Here is a 20,336-nt window from a genome sequence, read left to right as displayed (position 1 = left end):
TCTGCCACAGCAATGCTAGTGTGGCCGCGTCCTGTGCCCGTCCCTGTCTCCGGATGAGATCTGGTGCTGCTCCACGATCTCCCCAGTGGTTGTACCATCGCAGCGGCACTTGGTGCCGACATGGTGGAGCACAGGAGCACGGGCCCCTGGGACCCATGGTTCAGTGGGACGCAGTTTAATGTCAACACCATTTGAGACAGAGTAGTTTTGATCTGTAGGAGTATTTTCAGTTGGTTTCTTTTCATTAGACACATTAAAATTAAAAAGCCTGATAGTTGCCCGTTAGTGTTGCTCAGAACTTTTTTGACTGCCTGCCCCGATTTGAAGAAAATGATGAAATTCTGACATTTTCCTGTTGGATAGAAAAATCAGATTTATGACCATCTCTACTTCAAAGGTAAAGGTTAAGAGCAAGATTATGATCTCCTTTCCATTCATGTAAATCCACAGGAGTCAATTACTTGGGATTGACAGTGATGTGATTTAGATCAGAATCTGGCATTAAAGCTTTTTGGGGTTTGCTCCTACACCCATTGACTTTGGTGCCACTTGACTGCTGACTCTTCGCTTTTGGTATGTGGTGGTGGTATTTGCATGTGGAAGTGCCTCAGGGGCCCACATAAAACATTGGTTCACTAGCTTTAGTGGGGTTTTTTAGATTAGATTTTAAAATGTTGAAATCAAAATATGTAGGGGGTGGTCGGGAAGTAGCAGACGCACAATGGTAATCAGAATAATGTGATTTTTGAGGTTGATATCTGGTGACTTAGAGCTGAAAAAAATCCCTTATGTATTTTGGAGGTCTGAGGCTTTCACTCTTTCTGATTATAAAAGGCATTTATTTCTGGCCTTGATGGTTGATGAGATATCAAACTTAAAATATGCCATGATCCTATAGTCTGGTAGTGCTTTCTGGCACTGGTCAGTGACTAAATATAGCCAGTTTTGAACTGCTGTGATAAACCTGGAAATAATGTTCAGCAGAAAATTCTCAGACAATTCCATAGACAAATGTGGAATATGAAATGACTTTTCTGGATCGCATCTGGTTCGTACTGTATATGCTTTTGTGCCCCGTCTCTCTCATCCCCATGTTTTCCAACTGCTATCCTACAAACTGGTTTGTGGTACAGATAAATCTTAGCTGAAGCATATCAGTGGTTCATGTTGGTTCATGCTAAAGCAACAAATAACATAAAGGGTTTTTAAACCCCAGCTATTTCACGCATTCCTTTTGGCTTTGTAAACCATTTTGCCTTGTTTTTACGAAAAGAAGGTGTATTTAAAAAAAAAAAAAAGCATGCATTTCCAAAAATCACTCATTGTCTTCAAATGAACATATTCCAGGAACATGCAGATTCTTGCATTGTATTATGGGATTAGTGGTCATGCGTAATGTGAAGGTGATATTCAGGGGAGGAAAAGAGCCTTTTTAAAGGATTTTTTTCTCTTTTTTTTTATTTTTAATGATATACTCGCATTTGTTTTCTTTCTTTCTTTTTTTTTAAACTCATATATACTTCTACCAGGCTATGTTTAATTTCAAGATGGTGTCTTTGCTAGAAAGATAATCAAATGTAATGTCTTCCACAACCTCTTCATATGCATGACTGCATAAAGCTTGTGTAACAGTTTATTATTATAAAATTAGTATAGCATAGCATAGAGCAAACTGGGCCCCTGGCCAGATGAACTAGACAATGAATAGTTATATAAGGTTTTGAAGCACATGTATTAGAACACAAGCACCCTGTATTTTCTTCTCAATTGTCTGCTGTTTGTTAATGTTTCCCTTTCAACGTGATTGCATCTCAATTTAATAGCACTTGCCATTTCAGGGTTTACTGTGCCAGCACTCACATAGTTACATCCCCTCTGTGCTACAAAGCCTGCATGTATATTAAAACTGAACTAGGCATGGTTAGCTAATGGGTACTTCGAGAGATATGCACTTACAGAATTAAGTGATGTATGTAATTGTTAATTTTGTGTTAACAAGTTTGAAAAATGTGTTTCACCAATAATTGTAATGCTCCGTTCTGTGCAAAGTGTGACATTTTAATTCTTGTTGAACAGTTTCCTACCTCTGCTCTGTGTTTTCATGGCAGGGTATTATTTTGCAATCAAGATAAAAGCATTATTTATTAAAGTTCTAAAATATTACATTACTGGAAGTTTTAAGCTGCAGATCAATCTCCTGTTTCATAAAAGCATTTCATTGATTTTTTTTTTTTAATTGGTCTTGGAATTTAAACTTAAGTTCCACATTATGGATCGTATGATTCCAGAAGCAGAGGGATGTTTCAGTGGAGTCTTGATGCTGTTTTAAAGGAAGCGATGTACCTGTCACAGAACTGTGGGAAAGACTTGCGTTTGGCATATGCATCTTTGGGACTGTCAGATCCCAGCCTGCTGCATTTTTGGCACAGGGAGCCCATTGACTTGGGCTGTGGGAAACCTACATTCAGCACTATCGGTCCTTGTGTCTTTTTCTGCGCCTCCAAAGGAACTTCTGTTAGAGACTTCACATCTTTGGGAATCAAATAACAACTTCTCCATGCTTTTGCTGGTGCAGGACAGCCTTTCCATGGCAAGAGGATGCTCAGTAGCCTCTAGCTGCAGTAGCCCAGGTGTTGCCCAGTGGAGGAGTGACACTCATGCCTGGCTTCGTGTGCTGGATTTATTTGCTTTCTGTGTGTAATCCAAACAGCCCAGAAGTCTGGCTTCCCCCACTCCCCATGGCTTCAGTCCTCCTGTTCCTTGGTTCCTTGGGCCAGGTGTTCGCCTTTCACCCCCCCTCACTGTACAGTACCATCCCCGTCCCCATCCCCATCCTGGTCCCTCCTTGTTACACCAGGATAATGCCTTTTTTCTCGTGGCAGCCCTTGGTGGTTCATCCATGCCATTGCAGAGGTGAGACCGAAGCCTACCTATTATTCCCTCTTGCAGAGAATAAATTAATTCTTCCATCTCTAGTAGGCCTAACTATGAACTTGCATAGAGCGAGGCTCACGTTTTTCTTCCAGCTAACAGGGACTTCGTTTGCGCGTTCCATGTCATCTCAGCTGTGGACTCTGACCTCGTGCAGACTTTTTGGTTGCCAACCAGCAGGGGAAGGCAATTGAGAAGGGGGGACCACTGCCACCCCCACTGAGTTCAGGAGCAGCTGTGGCTAGGATTTGACTTCCCAATAAAGTAAGATTTTCTCATTTGCCAGTAAAGATAAAGAAAGGGCAGGGTGGGAGGAGCATAATAGGCTCAAAACACAATAAAAATAGCAAAGGAAACAAACAGTTTGTGCCTAATTTGAAACCAACTGATCTCCATGGTGATTGCAACAAATCTGTGCTATGTTTGACTGTTTAGTGAAGAAAAAGGTTAGAAATAGGAGTTCACCTGCCATGCTAAACCGTTTGAATGAACAGAGGAGTAGGAGGGTTGGTACCTTTCCGGTCACTGAGTGTGAAGGTGGCGAGCGGAGTTCTGGGAAGAACCTCATTGAAACTCCAGAGGATTCGTGTGTCTTCCTTCCTCATGCATCTTCAGAAAAATCAGCCATTATAAATTTTCCTGGAATTTTTGTTTTCAACAGTGCTGTTCTGTGGAAAGAAGAATCCGTAGCGCTGTGGCTTCAGACAAAAATAGCATGGTAGAAGACCTTCAGAAATCAGGCAGTAAGCTTGAAATCTTAGATAAATAATAGGACTAATATACTTGCCACAGTAAATAATAGGACTGTAACTCCCCCAAAGCTCTTGATTGACATTGTCTCAAAGTAATTCCTTACGTGAAATAGAAGCCTGAGATAAAATTTCAGCCTTAATTTACAGATATTTGAGACGGGGGGAGAAGGGAGTGCATTAATCCTTACCAAAGAAGAAATTCTGTTCCTGGTAGTCTGAAATACTGTCATGCGATGAGTCAGAAAGTTTTTATTGTTCACATCTTCAGAGGTCAGGGCCACTGAGTTTTGGCATGCAGACTGGGCAGATAGCATTTGCAAATCAACACATCTCCTTTTGCTGAGGCCATAGGCACAGAAAGCTTCCTATTTGCATTAGGGGTGTGCGAGTTTCTTTTTTTTAATTATGAATTTTACATGGGTGAAGATTATACTTTTAAAATCCTTAGTTGTAATGAAAAGATCTCCAGAGGTAGCTGATGAAGACATTCAGAGTGTACGTTACACTGCATCAAGATTTAGAGTTTCTTGAGTAAATATTGACCAATTTGACCTTTGCTTTTCCTCAGTCAATATTTATCTCTTGGGACAATGAACTTTCATATTCACCTTAGTTGAAGTCCAAGTCTACTTAATAGTGTACTTGGAAATCCAGGAGAGGTGCTGATTTGTCTTGGTGCTACTTCTATCTGTTTAAAATTAGATATACAGAAGGTTTGGCCTCTCATGTCACTTTGTCATGTTTCCTAAACAAAGCAGCGTCAGGTCATGGCTAGTGGGGAGGCTTCTAGGAAAAACCTAGATCGGCAGCAGGCAGACCGGGTGAATCTGGGAGTGGAGCAATGCCTTTATTGGAAATGAGGATGAGGATTCCCATGCAATCTGAAAGCCCTTCCAGATGCTATCAGGAGGAGGGGACTGACCGGGATTAGTCAATAAAATTCTTGCGGTGTATTTCAGGAGGCAGAGAAAAGAAGTTTTTGAGCTTTCTCCCAGTCTTCCAGCAGCCTAATCCTACAGAGCACAACATCAGGTATTGTGCAGAACTAAAGAAAGGCACAGCCCAAGAGACCGGTCTGCAGGCAAGGCTTGCCGGGGGTCCCAGCCTTGCACTGAGATACGGGTCTGGGAGCAGGTGGGCCCTGACACAGCCGGATGATGCTGGGTCAGCGGCCAGTCGCAGCCCTATTGCAATGGCCTTTTACAGGTCAGTATTGAAGTTACTCCCCAACCCCTGCTCCCCACTGGGCTTGTTGTGTCCCTCTGGCTTGGGAGCTGGGCTTGGGAACCCTACAAGCTTCCTGCGACTTGAGAGCCAGGGTTCAGTCACTGGGAGCGTGGAGCAAGTAGCGTAGCCCTGACTAAGCCCTGTCAAACAGGGCTGTAATACCCCCTTTATTATTTCAGTAGCAGTTTCAGTATTTCAGGGCCCTGGCTTAGGTTGAGGCTGAGAGACAGCCTTCCCCTGAACAGTGGGGATGCTGGGGCAGTGCCTGCGGCTGGGGCCGCTGGGTCAGGGTCCCTGGACAGGGAGAGGGTCCTGGCACCTCCTGTGCTGCTTCCTTGCCCGGCTGCGTCGTGTCTTCTCTTCGCAGTGCCCCACAGCATCGCTGGGTGCTGCCAGCAAAAGCCTCCTGTCGCCAACGGGGGCAACACTTCGGGGTAGAAAGGGCAATTACTGCGCTTGTGAGCTAAGCTGTGAGAGCAAAAGCGACTGGAAAGTGCTCTTCAGGCGGTGGAGGAGGGCGGTGCCTTACAAATATCTGCTTATGCAAATCAAATCATTTGTCTTTTCAAATGTTCACTTTGCCTTTTCCCTGATTATATTTTCTGAATTGCCATATGTACTTCTTGTGATATTTCAGTCTTGTCAAATTAAGAAGAGAAAGCCTTATAATTAACTTAGGATATATACCAAATAAAGTAGTGTTTGTCATTTTTACTGTGTAATCTGTCAATAATATTACAGGTGGCCCGTAAGTTTCAAAAAAAAAAAAAAAAGTCAACTTGTTTTGGTAATCTTATAACTATCAAAGGTATTTGTTTGGGGAAAGAAGAGAATTTTAAAATTGCACAACTGCAGTTGAAAAACCAGAGCAGGCAACGTCATGCGTTTCTGAAGAGCACACTGTTTAATTTTATAGTAACAGTATTTTAAGAATGCTGACGGTACACAGGAAAGAAGTGAATAATTCTTATTGCAAAACCCTGATGGTTTAGTGTATTCAAAACGTTAAGACTTAATCAGCCCTGGATTTCTCTTAGGAAAAACAGGACATTTGGGGGAAAAAAAAAAAAAAAAAAAAAAAGCCGGCTGAAGCAGTAGTGATTTATCAAAGCAGCATTCAAATAAAATAAAGGTTTGGCATCCTTACTTAGGATAGGCTGGAAAATGCATTTCTGTTTTCGTGTACCTTTTTTTTTTTCCTGATGTGCCTGATTGACTTGTTTTAATACCGGTGTTATTTACATTTCAGGGATGGGCCTCTATTATGCAGGAAATTGTCCAAACCCCTACAGCTGTATTTTAAATTGAAATGATTTTTTTTATGAAGTGATTGTGCAGACTTAATTTAGTAATCTATTATTAAATTTATAGTTTCAGGCTGTATAAAGTCTTTATATAGAACGAAAATGGGCACATATGAAGATCTATGCTATATATACACCTGGTTCTGTATATTAAATCTTTTACATATGTTGTCCATTTTCAGAAACAAATAAACTGCTGCTTTTGAAAACTCAGCTTCTCTTCCATATTAGGGAATTCTGCAGACTCCCTATGTTCCTTAGCTTCAGTATAATGCTAAATCAGTTTGTACATTAGTCTATTTTTAGTTATGAATGAACTTTATGGAGTGCAGCGCGCAGAGTGATTTCAGAGATTCTCGCTCATAAAACCCGTGTGTCATGTGCCACAATTACAGTGGTAAACATTATGCAAGCTCTGGGCTTCCAGGGGCCCAAGCCCTGAAATTTCCAGGGGGGAAGAGCATCCCCTCTCGCCCCTTTATACGAAATATTACACGTATAGTAAATCTCATCACATGAAATCAGGTTAAATTTTGTGACCTTGGCTGCGGCGGGCAGGCTGCCTGGCATGGCAGCCGGGTGACACTAGAGGGCAACTGAGAGTTTTCTTTAAACTAACCAAGCTGGTGATGGTTTTAATATCAACTAAGTGTTTAAACTCGGTAAGGATTTATTTTCCTGTCTGCAGATTTCACATATGTAACCTCTGAGTTTCCATTGACAGCAAATAATAATCCAACTGAAGTTCTTCTGGGGAAAAATACAGCGGGAGCGGGTCAGAAGCCTGCTTTTGCCCAAATAAGGCTTTTTTTGCAGACCCCATGTGTTAGATAATGATCAACTGACAGTCGGTCATGAGTTAATAATGCTGGATGCTGAAATATGCATACCATGTGGTATACAACAGTTCTGCGGGGAGAGACAAACACGGCTATAATTAGACATCTGAAACACAAGGAAGTGTGTAAATTGTTTAATAGTCCCTCCACTTAATTCACTCAGATAATTTCCTAAGAACCGGTATTGGCTACGAAAGAATATTGCACAACCGACTTCATATTTAGTTTAAACCCTGCCCTGCTCAGATAAATTAATGAATACCCGCTCGGTTTTATTTGGATTTTTCCGAGTGCTGGAGATTTACTGGGGCTGTAACACAGAGATGGGCTCAATTCTGTTTGTGTTGATGTTTGGGACGATTACACCGAGTTACAGGGTTTGCAGTCGTGTAAACCTAGGCACATGATCTTATCATCAGGACATTAAAACCACTGCTTTTCAGGTGTTTTGGCGTTTATACAGATTCCCTTTCTACTCGTACGCAGCCTGACAAAGTTACCGGAGTTACCACCGCTGCGTTTTACTCATGAAGTAGCGTGGGTTCCTCCTCTGCTCAGCAATGCAAAGCGGCATCACCTCCGCACCCCAGCATTAAAGCGCTGTGTCAGGTCCCCAGGGTGCGAGGGCTTTGTCCCAAGCTCTCTGTGGAAGCAGTGCTATTCCTGAACCTCTTTTCGGCGGTGTGCGCTGTGACGGGGTGCCTGGCAAGGCCCTTGCCAACTGCTGCTGGTGAAGTTGATGATGACCCAGAGATGTGAATGGGAGCAGGGCTTAGGCTACGGCTGCTGCTCCTGTCCCCACCTAACGCGTTGTGTAGTCCTCCTTGTGGTGGCAGCTGAATGTAGGCATCGGGGGGGAGCTTAGTCTCTAGTTTCTGCATGTCACTTTACTAATATCTTCATGCAGGTTGATTATGCCTAACAGATTTTGATTACTTCGCAGTACAATCATCAAGTGCAAACAAAAAAAAGAAAGAAAATTATAATATTCTTACACTAAAAAAAAAAAAAAATTTCTTTCTTATATAATCAGTTACAAATCAGAAATGCAAGAGATTTAAATAATATATGTCATTTTCACGTTGTGCACAACTGGATGATCATAGCTTCCTACCTGATGTTGTCAATCCCAAAAGCAAGGTCTCAGGAAACCGTCCATTTTATGCTTCTTGCATGGATTTCTGCCTGTTGAGATTCATACACAGCGTCCATCCTCTATCAGTCAATTAGCCCATCTCATCTGCCTATCTACGTGGATATGACTGGCTATGTATCTATTGTATTGCCGAGGTATGTAGGTCACGTCTCCATTGGGTACTGCTGACTCTGCTAGACAGCAATTTCACAAACGCTGGCTTTTACTGGAGAGAAAAGGAAATATTGCTAGGAAAGCCGCCTTAAGATTTGCTGTGTGTTCTTATTTGCCTTTTATTTTCTGAAGCCCTCTAATGGGAAGTCTATCTTGGGTGTTCTGCTGAGTTTTGATGAGACAGACTGACTTGCATGGGTTTGCTGTGCATTTTCACTTCTCGCTGCCGTGTTTGTGCTGCTTTTGTCTTGGCTATTACATAATCCATTTGTGTCCGCTCGCTCTTTCCTCTCTTTGCTTTTTTTTCTTTTTTCTTTTTTTTTTTAACCCAGACTATTCTGAGAAGTCAGACATGCGCTTCTTGAGTATTGCTGTGACCCTGCTACAGAAAGTGAAGCCCCTGTCCACCGGGTGCTGCTTCCCAGGAGGTGACCTTTGGGGGTAGGGGGCTTGGAGGCTGGAGATCGACTGCAGATTTCTGAGGGAAAGGGAAACTTGATGAACCCATGCCTGATCCTGTGATGCTGCCCAAGCACATGCTGTTTCATGATGAGATACGACAATTTCTTTGTTCAGGGCTTGAATGCTTCTTTCCCATTAGTGACAGAGAGAGTCATGCTGGCTTGGTCGTGTTCGGTGCTTAACACAGGCTCGGCCTCAAAATGTGAATAGCCCCGGTGAGGTCATCAGAGGTCTTTGCACGCTCCAGGTCTTGGCGAGTTAGACATGTACTTTGCTGAATCAAGGTTACAGCTCTTCATGTTCCTTGTCCTGCATAGCACAGTACTTTACTGTATTTGATCCTATACTCATGCAGTTTCTCACCAGAAGAACCACTGAGTCATCTAATCTGGTATGAACCCCAAGTAGAGGCTCATCGGCCAAAATTACCGGCAAATGCTTTCATCCAGTTCACCACCTTTTTTCTGAAGGAGAAGGGAAACAGCTGTTTGAGCAAGGACCACAGCCAGACAGCTGGACGCCTCCTCCGTGCAGCCAGCCAGGCTGCTGCAGCCGCCCGCAGCGGCGAGGCTCTCCCGGCAGCAGCCTGGACCCAGCCCTCGCCGTGGCTGAGGCGGGACGCCCAGCTCCAGTCTGATATCTTGACAGAGACCCTCAAATTGCATGCATTTCTTCCTGCACTGTGCACACCAGCTTGTGTCTGGCTCAGGCTTTTCCTGAAAGGTCTTCTGAAAGCTGGTCATAAGCATGCCTCCGTATACTGGCATTAGATCATATATGTGGACTGCAGTGCCTAGGCATGCCTGGTTGTGCCTCCTCACTTCTGAGTACCAGCTTTTTCTCACCTTTGAGGCACGCATATTACCTGGTGAAGTCACTTCTCAGTCATTTTTGCTCAAACCCAGCACAGCTTGAGTTATTCAGACCTCCCCCTTGAAGGCAGACCTCTCTTTGGCCACAGCATCTTCCTACCAGGGTATGTTGAATTTCCAGTGGGGGGTCGCCTTGGCTTGGTCAGTGGGACCAGTAGTCCTTGCTCAGGGGTTTCATGCTGGAGCTGTACTGAAGAGCATGCGTGCATGGTCCTTTCTTCCTTCTGATTACTCGTTTGTATGACTCAGTGTTAGCATTGTGCCAGTCCTTGTGTCAGCGTGAATGTTACTGTCAGGGACCTTATATTTATTTCACTGACGAAAATGTTGAATACTAGCAAGGCTAAGAGCAACCCCTGTGGAATCCCACCAGAAATATTTTCATTTGGTAGAAATTCCCCTCTGATGCCTGCTTTCAGCTCTATCATTTAGCCATTTAATATATGCTTGAATAAAATTATGTAGTGCTGTTTTTTAATCAAAGTGTTATCTAGTATTAAATCAGCTGTCTTACTGAAATGCAGGTAAGTTCCATGTGTGCAGCTAGTTTCTCTAACCAAGTTTGTACCTTCAAAGTATAAAATAAGGTGCTTTGTTTGTTTTTCTTTTTTGTTGTTTTAAGATCTGGTTTCTGTAAAACCAAGTCAATTGACTGGCTTTAATTATATTCTTTTGCAAGCATATCATCTGGCTTCTTTGCAAATATGGAACAAATATTTACCAAACACCTCTGCCTCTTTTTGAATCATTAATAACAATCCTGTCATCTGTAGCCAGCAATAGGCCTACAATGGATTTTTTTATTATTATTATTTTAATTTGCTCTAAGGTCTACTTGAATGTCACATATTTGTCAGGCATAGATTTTTCTCTGAAGTCTTCAGCTTCCCTTTTCAATTTACTGCACTTCATAATTTCTAACACATGTATAGACTGTCAAAAAAAAAAACCTTTGCCATTTTTTTAAAACCCGAATTAGTCAGCAGGACATAAAGAAGCCCATATCAAGCAAAAGTCTTAACTTCCACCCATACTGAAATGAAGAAAACGCGACTCCAAGCCTCGTCCTGAGTCTTCTCCCCATCTTCCATGGAAACAAAAAACATTCAATTTTTGGTATAATTGGCCAACCTGGTATTTGCAGTGCTTCTAACTTTTCTATTAAAAGCAATGCTAGTCTGAACTGTAATCCATGAAAAATACCACCTTTTTGCTTTTTTCAGAGATTGTCTGGTCAAGAGGGGGGTCAAAACAACAGTCTGCAGCAAGTCATATGTCTCCACATTAATCCACACAAGGAAGTGTCTGTTTCACTTATTTCCAAATGAGGAATGTTTTCTTTAGAGAGGTAGCAAATTGATTTTCCCCACATGGCGCATGGGATATCTCATTTCCAAAACAAAACTTTCAGAAATGGCTACACAAGTCTGCTCTTTCTCCGTGTGGGTTAGAAAGCAGCATGGATCCTTAGGGTTCCCTGCAAGGTTGTTCGCTGCTGTACTCTGGAGTTTCCAAGTCAGGTCTGGCATGTTCAGTTGTAAAGAAAGGAGTAAACAAGTGTTTGCATTTAGAAAATGTCTAGTAAAAATAGTTTTAATATTCAAATTGTTTTATGTGCCACTTGAGTAGGCAAGAGGTGTGTGTTTGTGGAGAGGCTGTGTGACCTCCAGAGCTCAATAACAGCTTTAGTTGTTGGTAGGTGCTCATCGCTGACTTCCATAGGTGTACTTAGGATCCTGTGGAGAGTTTCCCTAAATTCAGTTGATACTGTTGTTTCCTAAACAAAGGTCTGTTTTTTTTAGTGTAGTCTGATCTTTTGCTTTATTTTCTGGCCACTTTAATTTCTGACCCTTTGATGCAATATTAGATTGGTTGCAACTTGCTTCTCTTCACCAGCTCTGCTCCATGTGCCTGGGCGATAAATGCCCCAGGCCCTCCTTCTCGGACCCCGTTTCCAGGAGGCAGAAGCTTTTACATAAACTTTGAGGGGTGAAAGGAAAATAAATGGAATGTAAGATCCTGAACTCAGGATGCAGAAAAGGGAATGAGGTGAAGGAGAGAAAACAAAGAGGTGGAAGCAACGAGAAAATCAAGGAAGCAGCTGGAACTCCAGAACAGTATGCAAGATTAACTAACCTTTGAACAGTTTTTGAGACCGTGCTTAAATATAGCAATATGCTTTTCTTAACTTTCAGATATTGCAGAATGCCAGAAGCCCCCTAGAGGGGTAAGTGTTAAAACCATTAAAACTGTTAACTTTCTATTCATTACATTTTAAAAGGTGCAACATGTAAGCATGTTTTTCAGCCAAGAGCTAACTTTTGCCAGGCTGCTTTAGGGGTGTCCTCAGCAACCAGCTATTTGCCACCTGCCAGCAGGCAGGGTCGGTTCATGGATTTTCTGGAGATCTGGGACCATTCTTCTCACCTTGACTTTGATGGCCAGGCACCTCCATATGCCACCTCCAGCTTCTGTTTGGCACCTGAAGCATGAATAGCTCTGTGATCTGACACATCCTGCCATTTCCACCTGCCTAAGAGGGAAAGTCTTCTAGTCTGTTCTGTATCTGCTAACGGTTTTGCAGCTTAGGGCCAAGCATTCTGGTATCGCAGCTTTTGTGCGTGTGTGTGAAAACTGGAAGATGTATGAAGGACTGGCACAGCGCAAAAGGATTCTGTGAGGAGACGTTCTGCAAGGTGGCCTACAGGGAGGAGAGACTGTTGATGCGTTTAGCAGGTGTGCTGCAGCTTGCCTCATGTGAGCACATTTCTCTTCTGAACCCAGCACCACAGTACATCCCTGTTTATCAACTTCTTGCACCTTCTGGTGCTCCACCTTAATCCCAGCTTTGTGATTGCCTCCCACCTCTCATGTTTAGAGCTCACCTGACTGTGTAAGCCCACCCTAGATGTAGACCCAGGTCTTCCACTGGCCCTTCTTTGCTGATGTCCCTGGACATTTTTACAAGCTCAGTTGGGTTTTTTTGTGTTGTCATACTCTTGCAGTTGGCAAAAATGCTGCTGTTCCTTCCTTTTCCTTCATCTTTCCACAGGTCACAAAAACAACAGGCAGCCAGAATTTGGTTGGCAGTGTAAGTTGTAAGTGCATTAGCAATGCTGAGCAGCTACCCCAGTACTCAGTGAAATGGCCGTCCTTCCCTTTTCCTTTTTTCTTTTTTTTTCCCTCACACTTTTGAAGTTGTTTCTGAGGAACTGGAGTACCAGCAAGCCCAGAATCAAAAGTCATGCCAGGAAATAGTTATGCAGATCAGAGAGGCCTGGAAAAGGCGAGAACTTTGATCATGGGCATTACAATTGCTTAGATGTTCTCTAGAGTAAGTAATGTGAAGGGAGCAAGAAAAAGGTACATGTTTGAGGCATGAGTACAGTACTGTTTACTTACATGGTTTGTTGAGCAGCCAACAAGGTCCAAGGTTATTTTGGACTCAGCATGAGTAAGTGATCCAGGTATGACAAATGAGGTAATGCATTCCAGGCTCATTAAAAACTCTTGGCTACACCACTGATTTTGACAGAGTGCCAGCATAGCTTGACCTCAGCTGTGTGAAGGCCACTATTTTTTTTAACACCCTCCCTATAACAACACATCTCTTACATCAGCCAAAATAGGCGCATCTAGAGAACAGTGTTATGGGGAGGGTTGAACTCATTGGACTTCCAATGATAATCAGACTCCTAAAAAGGGAATAATTCTACTGTAACTAACCTGCTAAAGTGAGGTACCCCAAAGCCACCGCCATTGTCTCTTGACTTATTTGTGTATCTAGGGGTGGCTGTGTGTACACAGTACGTTGCATTCTCGGCATGCACATGGCTCAAGCGAGGCTGACTTGGTAGCAGGGAGACGGTAAGTCCAGCGATCACTTCTGCTTCCTGGGGATGCAGATGAAGAAGGTGGCTGGAGGAGGTGCTGTCTTCTTGTGGCGGCCTACGCTTTTCCACCGTGTGTAGCGTTTAATCATGGCTGACCTCAGCAGCTCCCGTTCTTGGGTACTTCTCTTTCCCCTGTGTAGAACTTGCCATCCTCGGGTTTAACCCGGAGCTGAGAGTTGTACTGGGCGCGACGCTTGGAAATGCTCCTGTTTGCCACGTCCCGCTGAGCAGACAGTGTCCCTGAAAGCTGAGCAGCTGAGGGTGATAGTGGCTGGAGAGCAGTGGCCACAACCTTGTGAATTTTCTGAGTGGGTGGGCAGCGTAGCCATCTCCTTCCTTACCTTCTCCCTATTACCTATGATATCCTGATGCTGGCACAGGCTGATGAGAGTGCTGGAGGGGAAGATGGAATTTTTCAGCAATGATGCTGTTTCATGGCTTCATGAACAGAGAGGACCTCTAGCTTTGAGGAAGCATCTAGCTGGTCTGAGCAGCATTAACCCCGAGCTCCTCCCTTTTCTGTGTGGCTCTCTTGCTTTGTGGGTCAGAGCTTGTCTCCAACACCTGGTCTTTAATTCTCTGCTGCAGGTGCCTCTGGATTGGCCTTGTTTGATTATGGTTGTCTGTAGGCAGCTCACAAGAACAGGCTTTGGGCTTCAGGATCACCAGGTCAGCTTCTTCCTAGAGTACATTTTAGTCAGCAAAGATTTGCCAATCTACATCTACAGATAATCTAACTCCCTGTGCCATGCATAACACAGGGTTTGCATTTAACCTCTCAGGTGTGTTGGTTTGTAATAAAAACACATAGGGCATTGCCGGTGTTTTGGGTCTGCAGAGCTTGGCCACAGTTTGGGGAGGAGGAGGCAAGGTACAAGTTTCCATCTAGAAAGAAGAAAAGAGTAATTAAATCTTAATTTCAGATTACTGAGGGCAGTTACATCAGGGCCTATATGCTTTTTGGTTTTTTAAAGACAGGTGTGCATGTGAGTGAGGATTTGCGCAGAGGAGGTGGCAGTGGCAGCCTCTGCACCTCAGCTTCCCTTTCCCTCCCCACTCGTGAAGACCATGGCTGTGTGCTCCTCCTTTTGCCCTCCTGCAGGTAGAGAGGGAGTTTCTAGACAGCCCAAGGGGTGTTGGGAAGGAGCTCAGCATGGCTGTGGCCAGCGACAATTGTTTCCCCTACCCAAACCGAAAAAGCCGAGGGCATTACTCCTTCCCTCCCTCTTGCCCCAGAGAGCCACATGCCAGGGAAGGAGCAGCTCGGCAGGAGGATTGTGGCTGCCGCCTCCTGCACCCTACTGCCGTAGCACACCGGAGGCTGGCACAGCGTGGGGTGGCCGGCCATGGCCCAGGCAGGTGTGGGAAGTGTGTGACTGGGAACGAGACCTCTCGTTCCACGCAGCGCAGGAGGAGCGGGCCGGGGGCACACCTCCCACCTCTCCCCTCCCTGGCTCCCCGTCTCCCTCTCTCAGTCCGCTGGCACAGGCACAAGCTGTTCCCTCTTCTCTTTTCTCCTGCCCAGTTTCCTTGTGTCCCTCTCAATCACAAGTTAACGTTACGTGGCCTTCTGAGAAATACTGATCCCTCGTGTCAAACGGCAAGCAGCCATGTGATTTGCGGTGACTACCTGTTTCCAGACAACACCCAGGGACCCTTTCAAACACAGAGAAGAAAACATTCCCGTCTCTGGGCAGATTCCTATAAATAATTTTCTTTTCCCTGAGAATTCACAACCAAGATGGCAATAAAACGTATTCCAGAACGGGAAGAGTTGTTAAGATATGGTTATCATCATGGCTTGTGTAGCTGCTGATATTCATGACATACCCATTTCACACACTTTCACTTAATCGGGAGCACAAGACTTCTACCACCAAGTAGTAGTCAGCTGAAAAACAAAGTCCACACCACGTGCATACTAGTTAATAATCACATCTTTTGTTCTTTATGGTTACAAATGCTTGCGCATGTATTAGATCTTGTTCATCTTGGATTCTTGCTTGATTCCTTGTGAAACCCCATGTGACAGCCTCAGCATCCTCTGCAGTGGTAGGCAGCGTTGCAAGCGGTGGTGGTTGCATTGCGGGGCCAGCCGGGTTGGTGGGCTCCGAGGGACAGGTTTGTTTAAATGACACCAGCTGGATCTGCTGCTCAGGGAAACCAGGAATCAACATGCTGATATAAAACTGGCATCCAAGGAGTGCTGAAATGGTCCCTCTGAACTCCTGTTGATGGGTAAAGCTAGCAGACACAATGGTGACGTGTATGGGAAAGATAACCAGCCCAAGGTGGGAAGCATGTCCTCGTGCTCCTCCAGCTCTTCTAACAGGAGGAATGTTAGCTTGTATTGTGTGCGTTTTGCAGCTGGCTGTGTTTTACCTGGTCATACCTGAAATGTTTGCCAGGACTCAGCTGGTGAAATGGCTTTCCCTGCTGGGCTCTAGATTGCTATTGCACCTACAGATTTTGCAGGGAAGATAACTTCTTGTGCTTTGCCTTTTGCTAAATGAACTTGCCCTTTGTGATGACTAGCTAACTTGGGATGAGCTGTAATCTCAAGAAGAGGCTCCTTGAGTCAGCAAGGCACAGGCGTGTGTGGGCTTCAAGTGGATGAACACCCTTTCGCTTCCGGAGGTCTGAACTCGGAGGTTTGGGCCATTTCTATTGTACCGGGTGTACGTCTCTGCTGACAGCCCTTCCATGCCTGCCTGCCTTGAACAGCAGCAGCTCTGCTCTCCCGGGACGTTGTCACCTGCTGATTGCAGGCATGGGGGTGTTGTGGTTTGCATCCCAAACCTCGAGCGTACAGGGCACCTATGCTTATATTCATCCTTTGAGTCATGCCTAAGTAGAGGCCAAAAATTTCCCAGCAGCCCAACAAGGGCCCCAGTAGACATTTCAGTAGCTGAGTTTTCCCCTCTTTCAGATACATCAGGAAGTAAAAAGAAAGAAAGGAAGGGAAAAAACACACAAATTGGCAAAAGCAAACATATTGTCAAATGCACAGGAAAGAAAGTATTTAAACTGGTAGTATGTCTTCTCTCTCATACTCCTGTTTCAGGCACTTAGACTAAAGAGGTAGCAAATAAATGCAAACTTTTGTCTGTACTTATTCAATTTTTAATTTGCTTTGCTTATGTTCTCACCTTCTAGGAATGTATGAGTTATCAGGTCTCACTGCCACAAATGCTTTCAGAAAATTAATTCGAAAGACATATGCACAAACATGTGAAGAAATTGAATTGTTTCAGATATTCTTAGGTAGTCATGCCAGAAGCCCTTCTCCACCAGAAAGCAGAAAAAACCATGGGATATTCACTTAGCTGTCCAGTACATACTGAACATCCAATGTCGTCAGGAAAACTGACTGGGACTAAGCCACAACATGTTTGTAAAACTGCTTTAAAATAGTTATGAATAACAAATTCAAGAACTCTTCAGTGTGCTCATGAATATGTCATAAATGAAACAAAAAATGAAAAAAATTAAAACAAGTATGTGACTTGTAAATTATTCCTTTGGTCCTAGTCATATTTCGTAGCTCAAGAGAACAAAATGGATATAGCTGAAATATAAATAATCTTCGAATAATGCATTTATTTATCATGATTTAGGGAGCAAATGTTAATGGCTTTGTTTCAAATGTGACTGGAACTATTTCAAATTTTTTTTTTACAGAGTAGATACTAGAGGCAAGGGCCTTCTCTTCTGGTATTAATTCCTATTGCTGCTTTCTTGTTAATTGTGTGTCTGATGTGGAATAGCTTAAAGTGATTTAAAGTCGTACGGTGCCGCGTGTGGGACGGTCCTCGTGTGCGCTGCAGACAGACCTTCCTGGCTGCAGCTCCTGAGCCATGGGGAGAATGCAAATACCCCATTTCATAGTGGGTTTGTGCCAGTTCTGCTGTGGAAGGCTCCAATTCAAACAGTGTTTATATGCAAGCTCAATATACCTGGAATTTAGGAACAAATGCCTTCTTGCTTTTAAAGCTTTTAGCAAAACATTAGGAGTGCTTTATAGTGTGATACAAAGTACAGTGCCAAAACTCAGGATAACAAGTTTGGAAAACATTGAGCCTTGAACTAGTTTCTTTATTTATTAAAAAAAAAAGAAAGAAAGAAAAAGGAATTCACATGCAAGCGTGTTTGATCCTAGCTGAACCACATTTCTCTCCGGCCGTTGGTTGGACCGGGTCGGGGAATCCATTCATTTGAAGGTTAACGTTTTAACGCGTGTGCCAGGGTTAGTAAATGGAGAGAACATTTCTATTTTCTTCAGTACCTTTTTAAAGAAGGTGCAACTGCTGGGGCTAACCATGGTCAAGGATCTGTCCATCCCATCCAGGTCGTCTGCAAAAAAAAGTAGGCATTGGGAAGACATGAAAGGCGGAGGGATGAGCGGGGTTTATAAATAAGGCAGGGCGGCGTGGCCGGGGCTGGCAGTCTGGCAGCCGGCGCTGGAGTCCTCGGAGCTCATCCCACGCTCCCGCCGAGTCGCTCATCTCTGTTTATATGAGTAATGGAGCGGCTGGGGGAGGGGATTTGTAAGCACAGAGCAAATACTCTTAGTGTTCATTTTGTGTAAGACTGACATCCACACCAAGTCGAGACTTCCAGCGACGTAGTGTGCAGTCACATGCTGTAGCATTCATGAGTACAGATATAAATCAGGCAGATGTTTGTCGACTGGAATGGGTAATAATTTCTTTCTCTCTTTGTTTGATTTTGCATGTTAGCCTCAGATGACAATTTCAGAATTGCTTTCTGCAGTACTTTTCAATAAGCAGAATGTGCTTCAGTGGAGATAGATGGAGATATTTCTATAGGGAGATAAACATTTTTATATAGACACAAATACGGACTTACACACATATGCACATGCATGTATGTATATATTTACCATTTGCCAGTGCTGGGGGAAGAAAAAGGATGTGTCTTTTGGACTTTTGGTTTTAAACCCACGGCTTTTCTTTTTCTCTGAACAGACCAAATATGACACTGTTACTCAAACTATAAAATCAAATTAGCACCCTTTATTGTGTTTGCAAACTAATTAAAATGTAAAATGTCCTGAAACCACTGGCTTACTGTGTGACAAATGTAAGATTAGAAACAATTAGAAGGCACTCAAGAGGTTTGTGGTGTTTAGATTTCTGACATTGTTCTAATCATCCCTTTAAGTAATGAAAACAATGGTTACCTAGAAATTGAAGGTTTAAAGGAAATTATCTTCTTCGGTACAGTCATTAGTTAATGATTGTTTATCATTTTAAATGTTGCCATAGTAGTTGGAGGCTGTTTTTTAAATCTGAAAGCAGGCAGGACACGTAATTATGAGCAACATCTGCTTCATCTATTATTTCTATATGTGATCATAATTTATATTGTAATACCACTATTGAAAGATGAGTCTGATATTTTTTACGATGATCCATATCCCATTCTACGTATGGCTCAGCACGGTTAGGATTTAGTCACTGTGTTATTTCAGAGCTGTTTTATCTTAAGAATTTGACAAAACTGAAAGTGATTCATGTTAATTTATATGTGTGGTATGTAACCCTTATGAAACAATCAATCACTTATTTCAGTACTTGTCAACTTCCAGAACTAGTTGTTAAGGGGTTTTTTTGATCCGTTTCAGGACTCGGGGGTAATTTTTTTTTTTTTTTAACTTTTTTAGAAGAACTTTGACAAGAATGACAGGATATATAAACATTTCTTGGAGCTGTAAGGAATTTCAATATTTCAGAACATTTCCAAAACCAGATGTTTCCCAAAGTTGGAAATAATAGTTAGTACTCTTACTTGAAGATTAGAAATAATAAATGCAGCAGGCTGATTAATGCAAAGTTACCTATTAATATTCTATTTTGTTCTTTTTTGTACCATGGAGAAATACTTGTGCTTTCTCTCCGAGTCCTTCAGAGACTAGTGTTTGACTTTACATTAATTAGTTATGTGAAAGTGGAATAGATTAGCCTTGGGGGATATTCTATAGAAACGTATAGTGTGTCAAGATGTAACCCATGGAGGATGGGAATCTCGTAATAAGCATTTACTGTAGACAGATGTGTACATTTCTGTGACTGATTGTAGTGGAATTATTTATTACGCTTTCAGCTGTTAAGAATCCAGTATAAGACAATGTGCTCAAATTGTTCTCCATTAATTTTCAGCGCCAAATCTTAAAGGCAGACCGCGCAAGAAGAAGCCTTGCCCACAGAGAAGAGATTCATTAAATGGCATTAAGGATTCCAACAATAATTCTGAAAGCAAAGCTGTTGCCAAGGTAAATCACTTAATAATACTCTTTTCAGTACACTCTCCTTTTTTAGGTACAGCCCTGCCTTTGTTTCCCAGCATGCTGTTTCAAATTTAGAATGTAACTTATTTTCTTGGGGAGATAAACATAATTTCTTTCAATAGTTTTATTCACTTTAATTCATGTCTGTGTTCAAAGTTACCAGCAACTATAATCACCTAACAACCTAATGCTATCAGCTTGTTGGTAACTGGTAGTGCTTAAGCTTTCTTGGCATGTAGTGTTAGTTTTCACATTCTGTGACACACAAACATAGTTTGTGACAGTATCTTCGAATTAAAAATAAACCAGGGAGCAGCTCACCCTGTTACAATGTACTTCTAAATATAAGTTTGAAGATAAACAGACTGTGAAACAAGAGCCGCTTCAGTAACGGTTTCTAAGAAGCACACGCAAATGACATTACCCTGATGTTAAGA

General features: G+C 42.9%; 1 protein-coding gene across 2 annotated transcripts in view; it reads left to right on the top strand.

Annotated features, from left to right (window-relative positions):
* The window catches only part of ARID5B (AT-rich interaction domain 5B), a 120,699-nt gene that overhangs the window by 64,665 nt on the left and 35,698 nt on the right, over positions 1-20,336 (top strand). For both annotated transcript variants that reach the window (XM_075154273.1, XM_075154272.1), the window contains one exon: positions 19,772-19,884. In XM_075154273.1, coding sequence (XP_075010374.1) covers positions 19,772-19,884 — 113 coding nt within the window. The remainder of the gene's footprint in view (positions 1-19,771; positions 19,885-20,336) is intronic.

Source organism: Calonectris borealis, chromosome 7 (genome assembly GCF_964195595.1).
Source record: "Calonectris borealis chromosome 7, bCalBor7.hap1.2, whole genome shotgun sequence".
Classification (NCBI taxonomy): domain Eukaryota; kingdom Metazoa; phylum Chordata; class Aves; order Procellariiformes; family Procellariidae; genus Calonectris; species Calonectris borealis.
The sequence above is the reverse complement of the archived record's forward strand: the minus strand, read 5'-3'. Positions and strand labels throughout refer to the sequence as shown.